General features: G+C 33.8%; 2 protein-coding genes and 1 long non-coding RNA gene across 3 annotated transcripts in view; 2 read left to right on the forward strand and 1 right to left on the reverse strand.

Annotated features, from left to right (window-relative positions):
* LOC105339967 (tripartite motif-containing protein 3-like) overlaps window positions 1-21285 on the forward strand; it is a 314106-nt gene that overhangs the window by 218821 nt on the left and 74000 nt on the right. The window lies entirely within an intron of this gene.
* On the reverse strand, window positions 8163-9539 carry LOC117692631 (uncharacterized). Its single transcript, XR_010713028.1, has 3 exons — window positions 9449-9539; window positions 8484-9032; window positions 8163-8263 (listed from the first exon to the last, which is right to left on the reverse strand). It is a non-coding gene; the product is annotated as an uncharacterized lncRNA (long non-coding RNA).
* On the forward strand, window positions 15385-16695 carry LOC109621115 (leucine-rich repeat protein soc-2 homolog). The gene is made up of 2 exons (XM_034450828.2): window positions 15385-15410; window positions 15503-16695. Exons 1-2 carry the CDS (start codon window positions 15390-15392, stop codon window positions 16463-16465), a joined length of 984 nt encoding a protein of 327 aa, XP_034306719.2. The 5' UTR covers window positions 15385-15389; the 3' UTR covers window positions 16466-16695.

A 21285-nucleotide genomic window follows, 5' to 3' on the forward strand; every position in this document is an offset into this window, starting at 1 on the left:
TAAATGAATAAACGTTATGGCATTTATAAGGAATAGTTAACTCAGAAAAATATTTTTAAAGAAATCGATATTCTTTTTTCATTTAAATAATTAACATTAAAACACTGCTGTAATGTCATTCCCTTGTTCCAGCAGTCAAAATTTTTACTTGTGACAGTATATTAGAGAGCTTCCTAATATCAGACCATTACCAGTGGTTACAATACTGTTATTCTTTAAAATCGGACTGTCTCAGGAATCAACAAGGATATTCAATGGAGTGATTTAAGTACGATATATGCTTCAAACACTTCTGTATGAAAAAAATATCACAGTTCTCGGCCCTATAACGGGCGTCGAAACTGTTTTATATTATTTCATTCAGAACTGCTTTCGGCATACCAATATATCCATTACATATACAGTCGCTAAAAGGTTTTATTTTTCACTTGAACAGTTCGTGAACGGTGAGCGCAAAGTGAGTGCACTCTAAACGAACGCAGTGAGTGCAATCTGAGCCGAATTTGGATAGCGCTTATGAACGGTGAACTGTGAGCGAACGCAGAGCGCAAACGCAAGCGCAAAGTGAACGTTGAACGATATATGTACTCTATGTGAACGCAAGATGAACGATTTATTCGGAGAGCCCCGGGAGGTATTGTTACATTATGTTTCGTTGGTAATCAGGAAATAATAACAATAAACTACATGTTTGTATTGGTATAAGACTAAATTTAATATCATCTGACTAAACAATAAGTGAACACTAAACGAACGCAGTGAGCGCAAGGCGAAATCTTTGTGAACGGAAGGTGGGCGTTTTGTGAACGATGAGCGGGAACGGAGCGGAGAGCGCAAGTGAACGCATGGCGAGCGCACGGTGAGCCCACGGGAAAATGGGAAAATAAAACATTTCAAAGGACTGAACCCTGGCATCTAACTGCTGTAAAGCACTAGGATTGGGTGAAAATATCGAGGCCTTGAAACGAACGCGGTGAGTGCAATCTGAGCCGAATTTGGATTGACACCCCGAGAAAACCATTGTTGACAATGGTTTTCGAGGGGTGTTGATTTCAACTGTTATCCTCCCAAACAAGCACTATTTAATTCATTATACTGAATGTCAATTTTAAAGAAAACTTGACTGCTTTTATATAGGAATGACTTGAATTCTACTGTAAACCGTACGCGCATCATTTACGCGCATGTAACAATTCGTAATGTTACCCGCTGCCAAGTGTGTTGCTAATGCTTACGGTAATAGAATAGATTAACAATATATCACACAATGCAAGAAATAGTGAAAATTATAGTGTTCCAATCTGCAGATTAGAACTTTACAAAAAATCGTTTGTACCTGACACCATTCAAAAATGGAATTCTCTCAAATTAGAATTTAGGGAAGCAACCTCTCTCAACATATTCAGGAAAAACATCACTGAGAGTATTCCTCAGCCTCCAAAATATTTTTCATTTGGTAAACGCACTAATAATGTTTTACATATCAAGTTGAGAAACAACTGTATTTTGAATTATGATCCGTATAGAAGAAACATTTTTAAATCAGCCAATTGTATTTGTGGTTAAAAGGAGAATGTTTATCAATTTTTCTTTGTATGCAGGAATTATGTAAATGAAAGAAACAACCTATTTGAATTACTTTTTAATAGACTTAAAGAAACAATTTTAGTTAACTCACATTTGCTTCTTTAGGTAAGTGACAGTTTGTCTTACAATACAAACTGTTTTATTTTTTCAGAAGTTCAAAAGTTCATTAAAGAGTCTGGAAGATTTAATAATTAAATTCCTTTTTGCTATTGCTTTTAATACTGTATATTAAAATTATTTACTATATATTACTTTTTAAATGCATGTTTATGAATATAATTATCATATTGTCAATAGCTATAAGTAACATGTAATATAATGATAATGATAATAAAGTATTTTCATTATAATGATAAAGTCTTTTATTTAGACAGGATAGCACAATTAGTGACAAAGTACTAGTTTACATTGTGGTCCTGTATATAAACATATGTAAAACAAGAATAAGACACTTAGATAAATAATGCAGATAAAATGTACACACTCATCAATAAATATATATGCACCGATTTGATATCATAATCAATAAAATTTACTTCGCTAGATAATATTGCTATAAATACATTGTTTTAAAAGAAGACATGATATTACATGTTCGAACACATTCTGGCAGTTGATTCCATAAAACTGCTGCTGATATTCTAAAAGAGCCCTTATAATATTCAGTCCTTGATTTTGACACATATAACAATCCACTAACACTACTTCTTGTTTCTATAGAACTTACTTGCTTTACATATATAAAAACCTTCATGTATTCTGGTGTCATGCCCTTTAAGATTTTAAAAGCTAAAATAAATTCTGTATATAAAATAATCCTGAATAGGCATTCATTGTAGAACTCAAAAAATATCAACAGTGGAAGTTTGAGTAGTTTTAACATTCAGTATAATTCTAGCTGCCCTTTATTGTAATTTTATATTTTTCCCAATTTGACCATCATTTTTGGCTGAACACCAAACTGTACAACAGTAGTTAAAATGTGGGAAAATAACAGTATTATAAATTTTTAATAAAGCAGCATTTGACATAAAAAAAACACGAAGACGACGTAAAATACCTATTTTTGAGCAGGGTTCTTGCTTAACAAGTCAATATGATCTGACCAAGTAAGAGATTCATCTATGGTTACAATAAGAAGTTTAACCTTTTCTACAGTGTACAAAACAACACCACCAACTTTGATATACAATTTTTACACTTCGATAATTTTTGTTTTGTACCTATTCCACTATGACAATTGTATATATTGTATGTATTATCATTAGAAGAGGAAGATTTTAGATGTGTAATTTACACAATAAAATATGTTCAAATCAAAAATAAATTTCAATTTAGATGTTCGAATATCTAAGCACAAACAATAACATCTTCGCAGAACTGAACAAAACCCAGAACACAATTTGAATTTAGTGCGAAAAACAAACACCAGGAACACAAAATCAGTTTAATACATTTCATCATTATAAACTTTACTAGATAAAACACTACTGGCTCTAAAAAGTACTGAAAGTGCCATTTTTTACTGATAATTTCTGATATTTACTGATATTGTACTGTTAGTGCTGAGAATTGCTGATATTTACTGATAATTTTACTGCTGTTACTGATAATTGCTGTTGGTTCTGATATTTACTGATATTTACTGATGCTTTTGCTGTGAGCTCTGATAATTACTGATATTTACTGAGATTTACTGTTGGTACTGAGAATTGCTGATAATTACTGAGAATTACAGGCAGGGAATTTTAAGAGATTAATTTTAATTACTGTAACATGCAAATTATATTTATTTAAAATTATCGGTAAACAAATACCGGGCATTTTTTAAAAAGAAATATGTAAGATCTAACTAAAGTTTTATCAACAGTAACTTCTTTTTTACAACCACAAAAATTAGATTTCATTATTCTTCTTATAATCTGCTTATTTTAATGCATATTTTTTCTGTTTGTTCTTGTTCTAAGTTTTATTTTAGCCGATTAACAAAATTCAGCACATAAATAAATGAATGTAGAAATTGCAGAATTGCTATATATCCCATCCCCGTGCGCCAATCCACTCGATACTACAGTGTTACATTGTATATATAGAACAATCCATAGTAAAAAAAAATAATAAAGATTTTAACCACTTTATGTAATTGATAAACATCTATTTAATGATTCTAAATTTTGAGCGATCAACTCTTTAATTGAACCGTGTTAAATATTTATAATTATAAACTAAAGATGTTTTTATCCCGGCCATAATCACTAATTTTGTTTTCAAAATAAAATCAAACACTTTTGTTTCACATTCTATTTCCCGGCCATTTATATTTGTTTATTCTGAGGCTGCAAGACATATACACAGGTGGTCAATTTTCACACCTTGCCACGGTCACTCTGTCGTGTATATATTCTGAGCGCTGTATGTTAGTTCTGAGGGTTTTCGTGATCCCAGACATACAAAAGAATATTTTCAACGACGTCCAGACATATACACAGGTGGTCAATTTTCACACCTTGCCGTGGTCACCCTGTCGTGTGTATAGTCTGAGTGCTCTCTGTTAGTTCTGAGGTTTTTCTTAATCCCAAACATACAAAATATTTTTTTCTGCTTGCTTTTAGGCGTGGAGATTAAATACCGGTATCTAAGTGTTCATAGATTAAAGAAAATCGGTTAAATTGTGTGTCTTATTTTCAAAATTATATAACCGCTGGTCATATAACCGCATACAAGTGCATGAATAAAGTATTAATGAGAGAGAGAGAGAGAGAGAGAGAGAGAGAGAGAGAGAGAGAGAGAGAGAGAGAGAGAGGGGGTTTCAATCAAATCGCTGTTGCAATCGGTGGTTATGATACTGTAATGGGACATAATCATGCTTATGCCTTTCTGCATTGACGCCTCAAAATACGTTATAATAGAATATTTACACTTGAAAATGTTTTCCCTTATATAACACTGTTTGAGCAATCCGCTGTTATTTCTGCATAACATCATTATGGGTCAAGAGGTCAAAGTAGCGCATGAATAATATAGGTCACTACTTTTTCTATGTACACAAACTAATCGACTTGTGCTGAAACACACCTATTAGATATCGTAATGAAAACATAATTTAGGCATAACAAATAAACGTATTTGTATTTTGTTATACGAAGTTTTATTCATTCATTCTCTTAAAAAATATAACATTAATTGCGGGGATAAATGATTCATGTTAGATAACACGTTAGGCATGTAAACAGAATGTTTATGGTTCGACATCGTAACGAGGCGTTCTTGAAAATTACAATCGTAATTTGTCAAAGGAGTTAATTCATTTAAAATTCTTTTCTGATTTTATTACAAGCCTCGGTCAAAATTGCAAACGCAATATTACAGACCTTTCGTGTGAACTTCATTCACGGATCACGGTCAAATTTAACTCCTTGTGTTTTCTGTCCGATTTGTTCCGTAAAAAGAACATCGAAGTTAAAATCGCTTTCCATTATATTGTCGGAGGAAATCATTATGCTCTTGAATCTGATTCTGCGATAAATTTCCTCCTGAATATGCCTAAGTATACTCTAACTCAACTTTCAATCGCTTGTTTTCAAATTTCTAACCGCTCTGCGACTTCAACACAGGCGGTACTATTCCGCAAAGCTTCAATCAGTTTTTTCAATTGTACAAATGAATTTTCTTTTCTGTTTCCCTTTTTAATGATAAAAAAGTGCTATCTCCTCAAAAGTAGTATCATATTCATTTATCACAATAATCAAATGCTTGCAACATTGTTGCACTATTTTTTGTTACGTCATTTTAATCGAAGCGGCTTTCTAGGTCATCACAAAAGAGGAAGTATGGAGCATTGTTATTGTCATAATTTGCAACAAATGTAAATATAAGAAATAAAGTACCATTTTTGGATGTCTATGGGGATATAGATACGGATTGGTACGTGAACAAATCATCCATAAAGCCCTTCGGGCTTTATGGGATTTGATCACGTGACCAACCCGTATCTATATCCCCATAGACATCCAAAAATGATACCTTATTTCTTAATTATCTGAGAGAGAGAGAGAGAGAGAGAGAGAGAGAGAGAGAGAGAGAGAGAGAGAGAGAGAAAATTAAAGCATTATAAGCTGGTGTTCTTTGTAGTCTTAGAAAAGTTTACACTCGAAATCTGTGTTTGAAATGGCGGTTGTGATGCTGAAATAGAACTTTATCGTGCTAATGCCGTTATGCCATTTTGACTCGGAAACACAAATTTTAGGACTAGGTAATATATGCGAGCAAGAGAGAGAGAGAGAATGAGAGAGCAGGGTGGGCAGATTTACAATAATAGAACTAGATCATGACAACATTACTTAGCCGTGCAACAGAAGATATATTACATATGTATTTAAAGAGAAAGAGTGAAAGGTCGGACAATAAAAATTATTCTTCGCCGATTGTTACCTATTTTGATTTCAGCAAATGGTAGGGGAGAGAGAGAGAGAGAGAGAGAGAGAGAGAGAGAGAGAGAGAGAGAGAGATTATTTATCCAACTTTTTTGAATCAATTGAATGCGGAACAAATAAGATGATGAATATGAAAATCATTCTAATACGTTATTCATATTGTTGTCAATAAAAATAATACTTTTCTCTTTGAATAAATATTCTCAAGATCATGGATTCCTGTATACGGATATTACGTAATGTCATACACAAGGTGCCAGACTGACAATTTACAAGGTTGAATTGCGACATTCAAACCTCTTGATCTGCTGAAAATATGTATACTATACACAGATACTGCCTCGCTAATCTTTCTGTGAAGTAAAACCTCAAAGACATTATCACGGTGGCGAAGCACGTGATACGCGTATGATCAATTCCACGAAAAAATGGCGATTTTGAGTTGCACCTGAGGGAAAATTTGAACGGTAAGTAACACTTTCCTGTATGTTTTTAATCGTTTTATCTTCACCAAAGTGTAATAATTTCAGCAGTGGATACTTTGTTATTTTCAGAATATCGTAGTTTTGCGCGTACTGCTAGAACATTCGTGCACAATCTCCGGCTCAATCAACATTTCACGGGATAGTATCCACGATCATAACATGAATGACAATTTATTTCCAATTCAATCAAATTCAAGGTGTTTAATAACGTGAAAAGGACACATACTTTACCCTCTTTGGAGTGGAGATGCTCAATATACTTAGAATTTGAATGCATGATATAAAAAACACGTACAAAGTTAGTTTGTTTAATATGATAGGTAACCACGATACGAAATAGTAAAGATCAGTTCCACGATCGCTATAAAATATATGTCATAATTGTGCTTGTTTATATATTTTGAAGGTTACAATGGATAATAGACTCTGCAAGTTTTTTGGAAAAGAATTCAAGAGTAGATCTGCTTTTAAAATATGATCATGAAAAGGGACACGTTGGGAAGGCACCACACATGTGTTGCTCCAAGAGGTTTTACAGCAAAGCTAATCTTAAAAGACCTAGATTAGAATATTTTGTGCCGATATTTGACTTAAAACATTGAAATAATGTGTACAACTATGTAAAACTAATTTTTATTATGAAGTAAGTGCGGTTTTTTTTTTACAGAGTCGTCAGTTTGTTCTCTTATTAATGAGAGAGAGAGAGAGAGAGAGAGAGAGAGAGAGAGAGAGAGAGAGAGAGAGAGAGAGAGAGAATTTAGTTCTAGCGAGAGAGGTTAGGTGTGGGCACAGCGCTGGCGTTGCTATCCTACTGAATGTCGTTTGGGACATTTCATAATAATTTATGGATAAATATCAAACGTTTATATCTATCATTCATTCTATAATAATATGTGTTTTCTTTTAAACTTCACAGATGTGCAGTGCATGATGAAGAAAAAACATTTGCAAGTGATTACTGTGAAAAAAGTTTGCAATAAAAGCAAATTTGAATCGACACATGAAAAGCCATGGAGACCCCCAGTTTACATGTGAAATTTGTTGGCTGTGGCCAAGAAAAAAACCCAGGAGCAAAAGGATCATATGACAACCCATACTGGCGAAAAAATTCACAGATGCCCTTGTGGTAGATCGTTTAGGCATCAAACAAACTTATATCGACATAAAAGAATGTGCAAATCAGTCTGAATTTGACATTTTGTTCTTTTGCTAAATGGAGATGTAAACTTTCGTTATAACTTGCAATTAGATTTTTAAACGCGAGAAAATAATATCCGCGTAAAATCGCGATAAGCACATCTTGCGGATTTTAAAATCTCTCTTTAAATTTGTGTACAAATGTAAACTACTTGGAATATGAAAAAATTCCGCATTCGCGATTTTACATACTCGCGATTTGATGCTAAACCGTAGAATCGCGGAATTAAGTACTCGCGTAAAATAAGGAAACTACAGTATTTACATACAGATTTTACCTGTTCTTTTTGAAATTTTCAATGGTATTCTACAATAAAGTTTGTAGCAATGTATTATAGACTCATATTTTACAATAGATGAATTTGTGCAATTTTATACATGCAACATGAAATTACAATAATCCCATTTTGACAGTCGGTAAGATTTTTGGTTTATCACAACGTGCTTTTTCACAGCGAACACCCAGAGATCCCTTCTGTAACGAATTTCGTTCTCATAACTGATCCCACCTTACTCTTTCCACAAACGCGTTTCCGAAGTTGTGTATCAAAATGATGAACTCTGAAATCAAAGTGAAACTATTAAAAAAAAAAGAAAAAAAGAAACCTGAAGTTTAATTTAAGATATGACACTATTAGACTGTTATTATAAATGAAATAAAATAACAACGGTTTTTATCATTTAAAAAATACGGTGAATCTTGAAGAAAATGGTCTCAATATCAAATTGATTATCGCAAAAAACTATGACTTTTAGAATCTGTGATAACTGAGATACCTACCTGAATATAATATCTGTTGGCATTTCATGCAAATTGTTTCTACTGGGGTCTTGAATGCTTTCCATCTGATCTACAGAGTCAGTATCGTCAACCAAATTGTAGATTGTAGCCCTCTTAGTACGATAAGAACATTTCCTGAAAGGTATGCTAGATAAATTATTCAAATAGATAAAACACAAGTGCGTATTGTGTCACCGAAAAATAAAATATTACTCTTAGGATAATCGACATTGATATTTCAAGCTTACCTTTCACGATCTAATCGTATCTGAACTTGTACTATTGTATTTCCGATGGCCAAACTCTTGACAAGAAACTGTTCCCTGTCCTCTCATATCATTCATGGTCAGGTCAGAGCAAAATATTTTCCCAACCATACTGCAAAAATGCTCTAACATTGAAAGTACCTCCATGACAAAAAAATACAGCCATGTTTTTGCATTTATACTGGAAACTATAATTGCTTCCCACAACTAACATGCGTATGTCCGCCACTGCCCTTTTTAGGTATATTTAATGATAGGTTTGACTTCTTTCTCATTTCGGGGTCTGAAAAAGAAAAACGTTCATTTTTTTTTTTTTAAATCGACCGTGGAACTAATCTTTACTATTTCGTATCGTGGTTACTGATCATATTAAACAAACTAACTTTGTACCTGTTTTTCATATCATGCATTCAAATTCTGAGTATATTGAGCATCTCCACTCCAAAGAGGGTAAGGTATGTGTCCTTTTCACGTTATTAAACACCTTGAATTTGATTGAATTGGAAATAAATTGTCATTCATGTTATGATCGTGGATACTATCCCGTGAAATGTTGATTGAGCCGGAGATTGTGCACGAATGTTCTAGCAGTACGCGCAAAACTACGATATTCTGAGAATAACAAAGTATCCATTGCTGAAATTATTATACTTTGGTGAAGGTAAAACGATTAAAAACATACAGGAAAGTGTTACTTACCGTTCAAATTTTCCCTCAGGTGCAACTCAAAATCGCCATTTTTTCGTGGAATTGATCATACACGTATCACGTGGTCCGCCACCGTGATTATAAAGTCCTGACCGGGTATCTCTCTATTTTGAAAAGAAAAATAATCATGTTAAGAATTATGGGGTTTTTCATTGTTGAAAAAAAAATGTCTACCGCATTTAGAAATAAAATTTTTTGTGGAGTCTGCCTTAAGTTTAAGTACCAATTTTTGACCGGCTTTCTAAAATTGTCTAAAATGTGATCTGTGAGTTTCCGAAGTTCAAAAGAAGCTTAATATCAAATAAATAAAACTTAAGAATATATAATTAAATAAATTGTGTTAAATCTGAAATATGTGTTATTTAATAATTAAAAGACAATGTTTTGGGCCTTAAAATATTCTCAGTAATTATTAGCAATTCTCAGTACCAACAGTAAATCTCAGTAAATATCAGTAATTATCAGAGCTCACAGCAAAAGCATCAGTAAATATCAGTAAATATCAGAACCAACAGCAATTATCAGTAACAACAGTAAAATTATCAGTAAATATCAGCAATTCTCAGCACTAACAGTACAATATCAGTAAATATCAGAAATTATCAGTAAAAAATGGCACTTTCAGTACTTTTTAGAGCCAGTAGTGAAAGAAAGAAAACAAATTTCAAAATAATCAGAGAATTCAATGGTTCAGGGTTTTACAGTTCTTTGCCGATCATAATAATGCATATTACAATTGATGTTTGATGAATGACGCAATTGGAAATCGTTCAAATTTCAATAAAATCTGGACTACAATTTTAGCATCACAAATTCCTGAAAACAAAGATTTGTTTAAATGTCTAGTGTTGAAATACTTTACAAAAAGACGCATGATTGAAACAAAAAGTATGTGTGCGAAATTTTAAGCAAATACACGCAATAAGTTAGCATCATTGAACATACAAACTATTTCAAATCATTGCTAAGAAGTGAAAACAAACTGTATAAAAAAACCATAACTTCCTTATTTTTATACTGCGTAACTAATCATTGCACAATTCTCAACAGTATTGGCTTGTGCATAACATCAAAATAAGTAAGAAGGTAACCGTTTATTATAGTGACATTATGCATTATAAACATTATACATTGGATCTTCAAATCACCTTTTCCAATAAATTATGCAAATTTTCACATGTTTAAGATTATTTCAATGATTAAAAGCTGTAAGTACAAATATGGCAAACTTAATGTGGTAGTCTTGATAAAACATGTTTCATTAGAAGGACAGTAGATCATTTTCATTGTTGTATTTGCAGATTTAATTCACAAAATAGTAAATTGTGTTTTGTTTTGTAATCATTTTTTTTCAATCATTCAGAATATTTGAAATTCATCCACTGGTAATGCAAGTAAAGGTATTAATGGCAAGTAAAAATGGAAATTCCTATAGTTGCTCCTTATCTTTTATTGCTAACGATGTCATACTTGGAAGTATCAGGTATATTTTAGAATTTTTTCAAGCATGCGCATGTAAGGTATTATGACTATATTTCATGCAGTACAATCATTTTTGGTCAACAAAACCAAGAACACAACTCGTCTTTTAATAAGATAGTGCCTTTGCCTACAAATCTTAAAACAAATATTTCAATATTTTTTTTTATTTAGACAATAAGTGTTATGAGGCACTGTATCCATTTTAATTGCGTTGAATCCATGAATAACACGACCTTTTTTCTCCTTACAAAAATTACAAATAACGGATTAAAGTGAAATAGTATAAAAAAAATAGCATGTCCCTGTATCAAATCATAAACACTCTTTTACTGGTACTAGACATTGTTTTAAATATTTGCATTGTTAATCAAAAGATTTAAAAGAGAGAGAGAGAGAGAGAGAGAGAGAGAGAGAGAGAGAGAGAGATAGAGAGAGAGAGAGAGGGGGGTGAGAGAGAGAGAGGGGGTGAGAGAGAGAGAAAGAGAGAGAGAACATGTACATCAATCCACTTAAGAGGGAAGTGTTGCCATCTCTAAAACTGTAAACATATCTGGAAATGGCTTGTTTCTGCCCGAAACTGACTAAACTGATGCCAAAAGATAACAGATCAATAAATATGAGGGTTTACATATTGTTTTGCTTGTAAATAACGCAGGAACATGAATACAACGACGCCCCTTAAATAAATGCGTACCTAATAATCCTGGCCTCGAGATCGTGAAGCGATTTAAGGTTGTACAAAACAGATAAGCTAAAATTGTCCTAAAATTGAATTTTTTTTAATTTTTGTTTTTGTTTTATATATTTCGTACTTTTGAATAAAATCTTTAAATATGTTGAATTTGAAGAGAATACAACCTCACAGTTTATTTATGCCCACACCACCTCAAACATAGCATTTGAATCTCCTTTCAATGGAGTGTAAAATGAATATGTCATTATTATAATTTCCTATACCATTAATTTAATTTTCAAAATATTACAAATATTTGTAATGTAAAGCCAGAACTTGTGAATTCTCTTTTAAGACGAAAATTTGCAGAACTAAACGTATTATTCACATTTGAATAAGACTTAACAGTATGATTGTCATGATCCTGAATTAAAATATATCAAAATAAAGGAAATTTGACTATTGGTTTTAGATTAAAAGTGTATTTGACGGAAGTGAAAATTGATAAAAATCCTAGATGACGTCTTCATGTTTGACATTAAATATGGCATTGATATAAAGCCTGCACACGGTGGTGGTTGTGTCCAAATTTCAGATCTTTACTTTGAAATAATTTTATAATTTTCCCATATTTGTTAACTTTCAAGATAGGTTTTATGTGTATATGTTTTCACAGATAAACTTAAACAAGGTGGCTAATATAAATATTTTATTTAAAACAGCCTTCCATCCCCCATCCCCAGGGGCAGACAGAAACTCTCCCTGTGGGCATTTACGCAAACGAAAAAAGCATTAAATCCATCATGATTAACTCATGATCACTTCTCCTGTTCCAGCTTTTGAATATTTAAACTCAAATAACAACCCATCACCATCTGGCATTTATACCAAAATTATTCTATATGTACTGCTTATCAGTGATTCTTGTTAGCCAATTATTACTTTATTATTAGCAAGTCTATTTGTTTATTTAGACAGTTCAAAAACTGTTTTTGTTCAATTGGTCAAATGATTAAAAATACTTGCATAACTCTTTTGATACTTTAACTTCTGAATTCACATTAAATTCAATGATTAATTACTAAATATGACCAAGCAAAGGAAGATAACTCTATTTTGAAGAAGCAATGTAATATAACTCCATTAACTGTAACAACCCCCCCCCCCCCCCCCACACCAACTTTTTCCAAATGCTTTCACAATCTTTTAACTTTGATAGACGGCTTCATTCTCTCTCTTTTTTAAATATTTGAATTTGGTCATTTCTTTCATTGAAATTCCTGAGCAGAATAAAATAATACGACAAATATAAAACCCCCTTCCCAGTTGTAACTCTTGCCTTACATGTAGGTGACATGAAATATTATTAAAATGACAGCTTAATGGTTTTTCCTAAATATGCAGTCAGTTTTTATTCTGTGTCAGTAGACGTTTTTAAACATTATATACATTAACACTAAATGACCATTTTGGTCACACCCTGCATGAAGAAACCCTACCCTATACACTATATCAGTGTTATGGCCCGCCCTAGATTCAAATCCCTACACTGAGAGACATGACACGGCTTTATTTGCTTTCTTTATATGCAGTCAATTTTTATTCAGTATCAGCAGGAGTGAAGACGATGATTTTTTAACCCTAAGAATTAGATTCTAAATAGAATTTTGTCGCACGAATATTTTGTCCCTTCTGCTCGTGCGCAAATTGTGAAAAGGGCTTTACTTGTAACCTGCTACTGTGATACGTATTTTTCATCTGTAGTCTCTGCATTTGTATCTCTGTTTTCTGAAATAGCAAGGCTGACATGTTACAAATCGACAAATGTAAAGTTTGCATGTTTGTCGAATATTTGACATGGCCATATATGGAAAAAAGTGACGTCACCGATAGAAAAGGCTAGCTGCAGTGAAAGGCATGCCGTAATCGCCGGAATGGGGACGGAATGAATGAAAAAATACGCACTATTAGGTATAATCATATTATCTCTGGATAACAACATTTCTTAGGAAGTATGATTTTTGTGGAAAATAAATTATGAGCTTGGTGTACATTTAATCAAGAGAATGTATAAAAGATACGGGTAAAGAGTTCGATCGATCTGCTTCAGATATCTTCTTAGATCTGGAAAAAGAAACTATCTCGAAAAGCATCCTTATCGCTACCACAAATTTGGGACAACCCCAATCCCCCGAAAAAGAATATTTACACGGGGTCGGCAGGCTAGTCAATTAAATCTATTTAAAGTTATCAATAAGAACTATCTAAAGACATTGGTTTTAAGATTTTGATTTATATGAGACATAAGTAGAGAACACCCCTCCCCCTTTTAAAAAATAAAAATTCCAAATTAAAGATAAGGTAAACTGTTGTTAAATTAAAATGTGTATAAATTATTTTTAAAAATGTTTCAATATGTCGGTTATATATAGTAAAAAACCTATAAGGTAAAATTGGCAAAATGTTTTATTTCAAGCAGTTATTACGGAATATAAGTATGGCGTCCTGAATGTCGGTTCAATACAGACTCATTTCGTGTAGTTAATTGGTTAAAAAAAAATAAAAAATAAAAAAAACAGTTCTCAAGAAATTGTCTGACTGTAAACGTTAATATCAAGTTAATTTTGTTTTCCACAACAATGAAGATTCTCCTTCTCTAAAACGTGAAAGCGTGTAACCATTTTCAAATTCATTTCGTGGTCTTTTAGTGCAAACTCTCCACATAAATTAATTATACACTGCTTTATGTACAACTTTGCAAGCAAAAACGACTAGCATCGAATTCATCTGCAACTCCTTTAGAGAAAAACGGCATAGAAACTGCAGCATCCTTTTTCAACAAACATTCCCCAGCGATGCCTTTCGATTGGCAGATGAAGTAAGAAAACATGTTGCATTTGTAATTTATATATAGATGGGTATTCTTTTTAATAAAATGTTTGTTTAGATACCTTTGTATGTACAAATTAGAAGAACAGATTGTCAAAAGATGACAGCTGAATAAAAAAGGAGTAAAGTCACGGGAGTATGTATTTAGAGTGGGGAGGCTAGGTGGGGTCGGTCCTGTCCTCTGCAGCTGTGCCCCCCCCCCCAACCTAAATTCCATCTTTTAATTGGTAAGGTTTACAGTCAAAACTATACAACACAATGAGTATAAATTCAAAAAAAGTTAACAACGACTCTAATGATGATTCATTTATTTTTTTCAATGTATTTCAAATTTATTACCAAGCACCAATCTGTTTATGCACTATAGTTAGACTATCAAATAATTATTTTTTCCTTCCACAAGTCCAAAAGTACGACATTATCAAGGAAAACAAATATACAACAGTCAAGATCGTTGTAGTTATAAAAAGTATGCCTATAATTAAAGATATCTGAAAATTTGGTTCACAGTAAGTAATTCTAAATAAAATAATTCAAAGAAAATATGTCAGATTTTATATTTAAGTGCAAATGAAATTAATTAATACGTAAATTAAAACACATGCCTAGCAACACTGTTTTTTCTTAGTTTCATAACATATATACTCAAAGTAACTTATACAATAGTTTAACGTATTTGTTAAGAAAACTAATTTTAATATTCAGGCAAAGGGGTTAAAATTGTGCACATAACTTATCATCAAGTAATTTAAACAGAAATGAAATCTTTACAACATAGGATGAGCATAATTCTCTCCAAATCTGACGATATAGAAATTGCGTCTTATTTCAAGTGTACCTTATCTGACCTTATCTAAGTAAGTTTATTATATCTATACCTGTACAATCATGGCTGAATATGTTCATCAAGTGAGTTCGTTTTATTCGTTGATTAATTTTTTTGGTAAAATTAATTAGTATAAGTGAATAAATACCAAAGATTATTAAATCTTTTATTTCAGGTTCCAAAATCTAGATTATTGCTGTTTACCACTGTCTGTATACAGACCGTTCTGACATTGACTACGCATGCGCCACCAGACTGCCCTCTGCCCTTGCCCTGCGAGTGTAACGGGAATCAACAGATCGTCTACTGTAGCAACAAAAGCCTTTCTGAGCTGCCACCTATTCAAAAGTCCGAGGGCAAGTGGACATTTTATCTCGATGACAACAGGATCGAGGTCATTCCTGATAACTATTTTAGTGATGTAAAGGTCAACTTTCTCTCCTTGGAAAACAACGATATTCACACAATTGGCGAGAATGCGTTTCAAGGAAGTGAAGACTCCCTGAATTATCTGCATCTTGAAAACAACAGTATGACCGAGCTTCCAAACGCAATAGGAAAACTTCGGCAACTAACCGCCGTGTCCATTCAAGGAAACCCAATGGTGGATCTAACAGAAACGGTGATCAGAAACCTTACTTCTTGTCTTCAGTTAATCAGTTTTGGATCTAAATCGATGACGAAATGGCCAAAGAATATCAACTTTCTTATAAATATTTTCTCTATAGATTTATACGATGTACAATATCCCGAGCTACCAGAGGACGCGTTTTCTACGTTTAAAGATAACTTGGTGTTCCTAAACCTCTATAATACCGGACTAACAAAACTGCCACCTTCTATAAATGATTGTCAAAATATATCTTCTATGATTTTCCAGGAAAATAAAAAATTATCGGCAAACTCAATCACTAAATCTATAACTCGGGGTTTTCCATTTTTAACATCGATAACTTTTCAAAACAACGGATTAACTACTTTGCCATCCATGTTTTCAAAATCGACTAGAATAGGAAGAATAGTAGTTAGAGATGAACCAATAGTTTATCTTCGAGATGACACTTTTCCGCAACATTTGAGTAAATATCTGCATTATTTACCGTTTAGTGGTACGAGACTCACCAGCATTCCTTCTTAGATTCACTGACAGGGTTATCAATAACAAACAGCCAGATTCAGGAAATTCAAGATGGCGACTGCAGCAGTTTATTTAACTTGGGAGTCCTATACTTAAGCTATAATCCTCTCTCACTGATCTCAGAAAATGCCTTTCTGAACAATAAACAACTGGGTAGCATTGCATTAGACCATTCTAACTTAACGACAGTACCTAAAGCTTCAAAGAAAGCACTGTCTCTTCAAACAGTGGATATGACCTCATGTCAAGTTGAGTGTTCCTGTGAAAACATTGGGTGGATCAAGTCTTGGAAAAGCATTCCTACGTTTTATGGATCTTGTTATAATCTTAATGGAACCAGTTTGATGATCTACATTACAGATCAAATTCCTAAATGTCCTTAAGTCGATGAATGTTTCACAAATCTATGTTGATGTGTTTATGGTAATAGTAACACAATGTACATGTATATATAAAATGATTGTTTTTTAAAGTTAAATTTATCTAATGATATTTTAATGTGTTTTACATATTTTTACTCTACATATTCAAGGATTGGAATATTTCTCAGTCACATTGTCATTTTATAAATTTGATAGTCGTATAACCTCTCAGATTCAAAATAAACAAATGACAATAATTACTTTTTGTTTACTTAAATAAATTGATATTCGTTAGGAATGAGAGCGTTCTAACAGTGTTCTGTTTTCAGTCATGATTGTTAATTAAAGCTGTGCTGCATGATTTGATATTTAATGTCATGGAATATAAAAAACAGGTTTGCACATGAAAATGGTATTAATCATTTGATTTTGGAAACAAATTGGCTTGAAATTTGATGTCTATTTGAGTTTACACGTACTCTCGAATTGGTGGTTATTATTTACATCAATGTTAAGTAAAAGATGAATCTTGGAAGCATTTTACAAGAATTTTATATAGAACTATTTTTCTTCGCAGTTTACGTCCTAAATACATGTACATGTAGTTCACGAATGCAGGCACGTAGCATAAGGGGCTCCCCCCCCCCGCCACACACACACACTCTTTTTCTCGCAGCAAACATTTTCGTAAATTAATTACATATAAAAAATTGAATTATCATGGAGTTGCCCTCAACCTACGTAATTCCATGAGTAAATTTCATGTTAATATATGATTTCTTTTTATTTGGATATAATTATATTTTCATAAGCACTCGACTGCATTTTGCATGCTATTATAAAGAAAACCAAATTATTCTAACTCCAAAGTTAGCCTGGTAATGTACTCTGTATTTTTGAGGATTCACAGGTTAAAATGCAAATCAGGAATAATTTTCATTAAAATCGAGGAGCGTCTCCAGTGTCTTGTGTGTCCGTAAGTGAGTTTACCACTCGATGATTCAATATTACAAACGATACACTACAGAACAATATTAATGGAGTTTAAATTAGTTCGTTCGGAAATAACCACTGAGGTACTGTTGAGTTAAATGATTTAAAAAAAAAACATTTCTCCGTAACTGTGTCTATTTAAATACATTTGGAAAAGGCATTTAAAACTTCCTTAAATGTGCTGCATATGATCAATTAAATATCAAGTGTTTCCACTTGATTGGTCATGCCATGAAGGCATAACCTTAGCGGTTTAAATGTAATACAGCTTAAAGCGTGTACAAACAGAAAGTAAAAACTCTGGAAAATGGAGGTGTTTATGGTTGTGTTTGCAATTTTCATATTATGTGCTCGACCAATTTTGGGCTTTGAAAAAAATAATACATTGGACAAAACTACGCAAGGCTTGACAAGTTATACGTACGTGTATCCAAACCGGGACAGTGTGGTCACACTGACGAGAAACTGTACTGTGAAACCTGTGTCCGAAATGGTGAGACATGACATCAAGGAACTTCTAGATGCTGGAACCAAACTCATAATATTTAATCTTAACTTTCAAAACCATTCCGGAGAGTTGCCAGGGGAAGATGAGTCAGACATTTACAAACCGTTTCTTTGGGAGAGGAGCACTGGTCGGCATGGTCAAGGGATTTTGTTTTTAAAAACGGGTTTCGAAATACTATCACTTACCACGCTAACATATGGCACCGAAAAAATGAAGATAGAGTTGCTGGAAGATCCAGTTGGGTGTCTACTGAATAGAACTATATGGGAAATAGAGAACGGCCTGAGACATATCTTATTGAACGATTTTCAAGAAATTTCCCCCGATGGAAGGGGCGGAAGTTTGGGTGATAATGAACACATATGTAACATGCATATTAAAAACGACGAGCAGCGCGCCGTGTTTTATCATATTTGTTGCAGAAAAAATTCAAAAGGGGAAACGGATTGTCAGGAATTGGTAAAAGATTTTTGGGTTCAAATGTTATTTTACTGTATCTACTTCTTGAATCTACTTGTGATTATGTTTTGTCCCTATCTCATTCCTAAATCATGGTACCAGGATAAGTATCAAACACTGAAATTTGAATTCGATTGCAAAACCCAAATTGAGGTTCGTGTAAAAAAGACTTGCCTAAAAACTGGCAGACCCACTGCAGGAAATGTTGTTAATATTGACCTCTTGTCTTCGATGAATTCGTTCATGAAACAATTAGGAAAAATGGATGACGATGTCGTTTATCCTATGCGTTTTTCCAAGATTCATTTAGATGTCAAGCGTGAACGTCTCATACCTCCTAACGATGTCCCTGTTGGAATTATTAGATCCATTTACGATGCTTTCTTCCGCTGTCAGATCCGAGAAAAAAATTGTTTAAAAACATGTTGTCATCGCAGCATCTTTGAGCCTTTTCGAGGATCTTCGCTGAGAGTTACACACATAAAGTGGTACCGCTGCCTCCAAAAACTAATGCTTATTGTTTCCTTTGCTTTGGCCATCGTCCCGTGGATCATTAGAATCGCCATCTTTTACCGGTACGAGGACAACGAGCACGATGATAGGGATGAAGCAGCACGTGACAGGAAGTTAGACGTCCACTATGCATACTTCCCTGGAAGCTTGACTAGTTTTCTCACGCCTGTTCACATCGTCTTTTTATTTTGTTATGCTGTGTTGGCTTTGGATGCTGTTTTGTTTGGAATATTAGAAATGTTCACATCAGAAATTAAAAGAAACTTAGAATTAGTTCTTCGAAAATGTTTCCGGGACATGCACGAATCTTCTTACTCGAAATCAGTGGGATGGGCAGTAAGAACCATGCTTTATCCTTTGAAAGAATATGGAGTCCTTGGTCTAGTAGTTGTTGGAATTTACTGGCTTTTTGTTCTGCCGGTCATTGCCTTAGTCTTGGCCTTTTACTGCATTCCGACCCTCAATATTGCCATTCGCTTACTGTGCCATTTATTTATTGTTATTTTCCCCGAATTTAAATTTGTTACGACACTAAAACAGAAGATAGGTGTCGTGGGTCTCCTGCGTAAAGAAACTGTAGCGCGACTGCCGGTGAAATCGTCACATTGGTTCCGATTTGTTCAGTTCATCGTTATTCTGTTAAGTCTCTTAGCTCTGCTTTCTTGTGTTCTTTTGGTGGTAGAAGTGATTGTTTTCTTTGTTGAAATCATTGTTTACACATTAATAGGCATCATTCTGAATGCTTCACAAACTCTGAAGCACGTCTCGTTACTTTTTATGCTAACGCTTTACGCTCGAGACTGTTTTGGCGGCGTTACCAAAAAATACCAAGCTTTCAATGAAGCCATCAACAAAGCGCTTCTGGCAAAAGTGAAGGAAGATGTGGACAAGGTAGCTTGGCAGACAGCTGATGTACAGCCAAACACTGCTTTCCAAGTCAGTGTTGACGATCATGGTGACAAACCGACGTCAATAAACCCAATTCTCTGTGTCTCAAATGGCGTCCTAAAATGGACGATTCCCCGACTTCTGCTGTTTCTTGACAACCAAGACAAGCCATACATTACTCGCACCTTCTTCTTCAAGGCTGCCTACATGGATCACGTGGGATGTCCCGGATCTTTGTACAAGAACTTGATCCGAGCAATGCGTCAATTTGTGACCATTATTCTGTTTCTCCTTTTTGTTGTCGTGGTCGTCATGGCGTTTGGAAACGAGTACTCTGTGTCTGGGGTCAACCAAATGTTAGCCACGCTCGCTGGTGGGTTTTTGCCGTGGATCTTCCGAAACGTTCTTTTCAAGCCTCCTGCTGACATAGAAATTGACACGAGTAGTCTTAGTTTTCAAAACATGTTTAATAACGTCATCAGAAACCACAAACAGAACTGGCCAGTGGCTGACTTGGTTGCTGATAACTTACAGCTCGAGGGCGACGATTTTGAGAGAAATGAGGAAACTTATCCGAAGAGATTTTCTCCGCAGATGGGCCCTGGCAGTGTTTCTATGCTCAATGGAGACATTGATGGTGATAACTTACAGCTGGAGAGCGACGATTTTGAGAGAAATGAGGAAACTTATCCGAAGAGATTTTCTCCGCAGATGGACCCGGACAGTGTTTCTATGCTCAATGGAGACGTAGTCGACGAGAATAAGATAAATGTATTGATCATCAACATGTCAAACAGGACAAGGCTTGAAAATGAAAAAATGGATGTGTAATCTGGGATATTCTTAATTCTTAATACTATAGTATATAAGGAGAGATTTTGAGAAACAATATTCCTCTAGAATTCCTATAGGGTGTTGATGTTAATAATTGCCATTTTTGTCAGTCAACAGTCAGAATATATTGATCTCCCTGCTTTGTGGTGCTTTCTTGTTGATATGGTAGACATGCACTGGTGAAGTGTACTTATTTCCAATCCTATTATGTACTTATTTGCATAATAAAATATTTGTTAAATATGTAGTGTACTTGTACTTTG

This window comes from Magallana gigas, chromosome 4 (genome assembly GCF_963853765.1).
Source record: "Magallana gigas chromosome 4, xbMagGiga1.1, whole genome shotgun sequence".
NCBI lineage: Eukaryota > Metazoa > Mollusca > Bivalvia > Ostreida > Ostreidae > Magallana > Magallana gigas.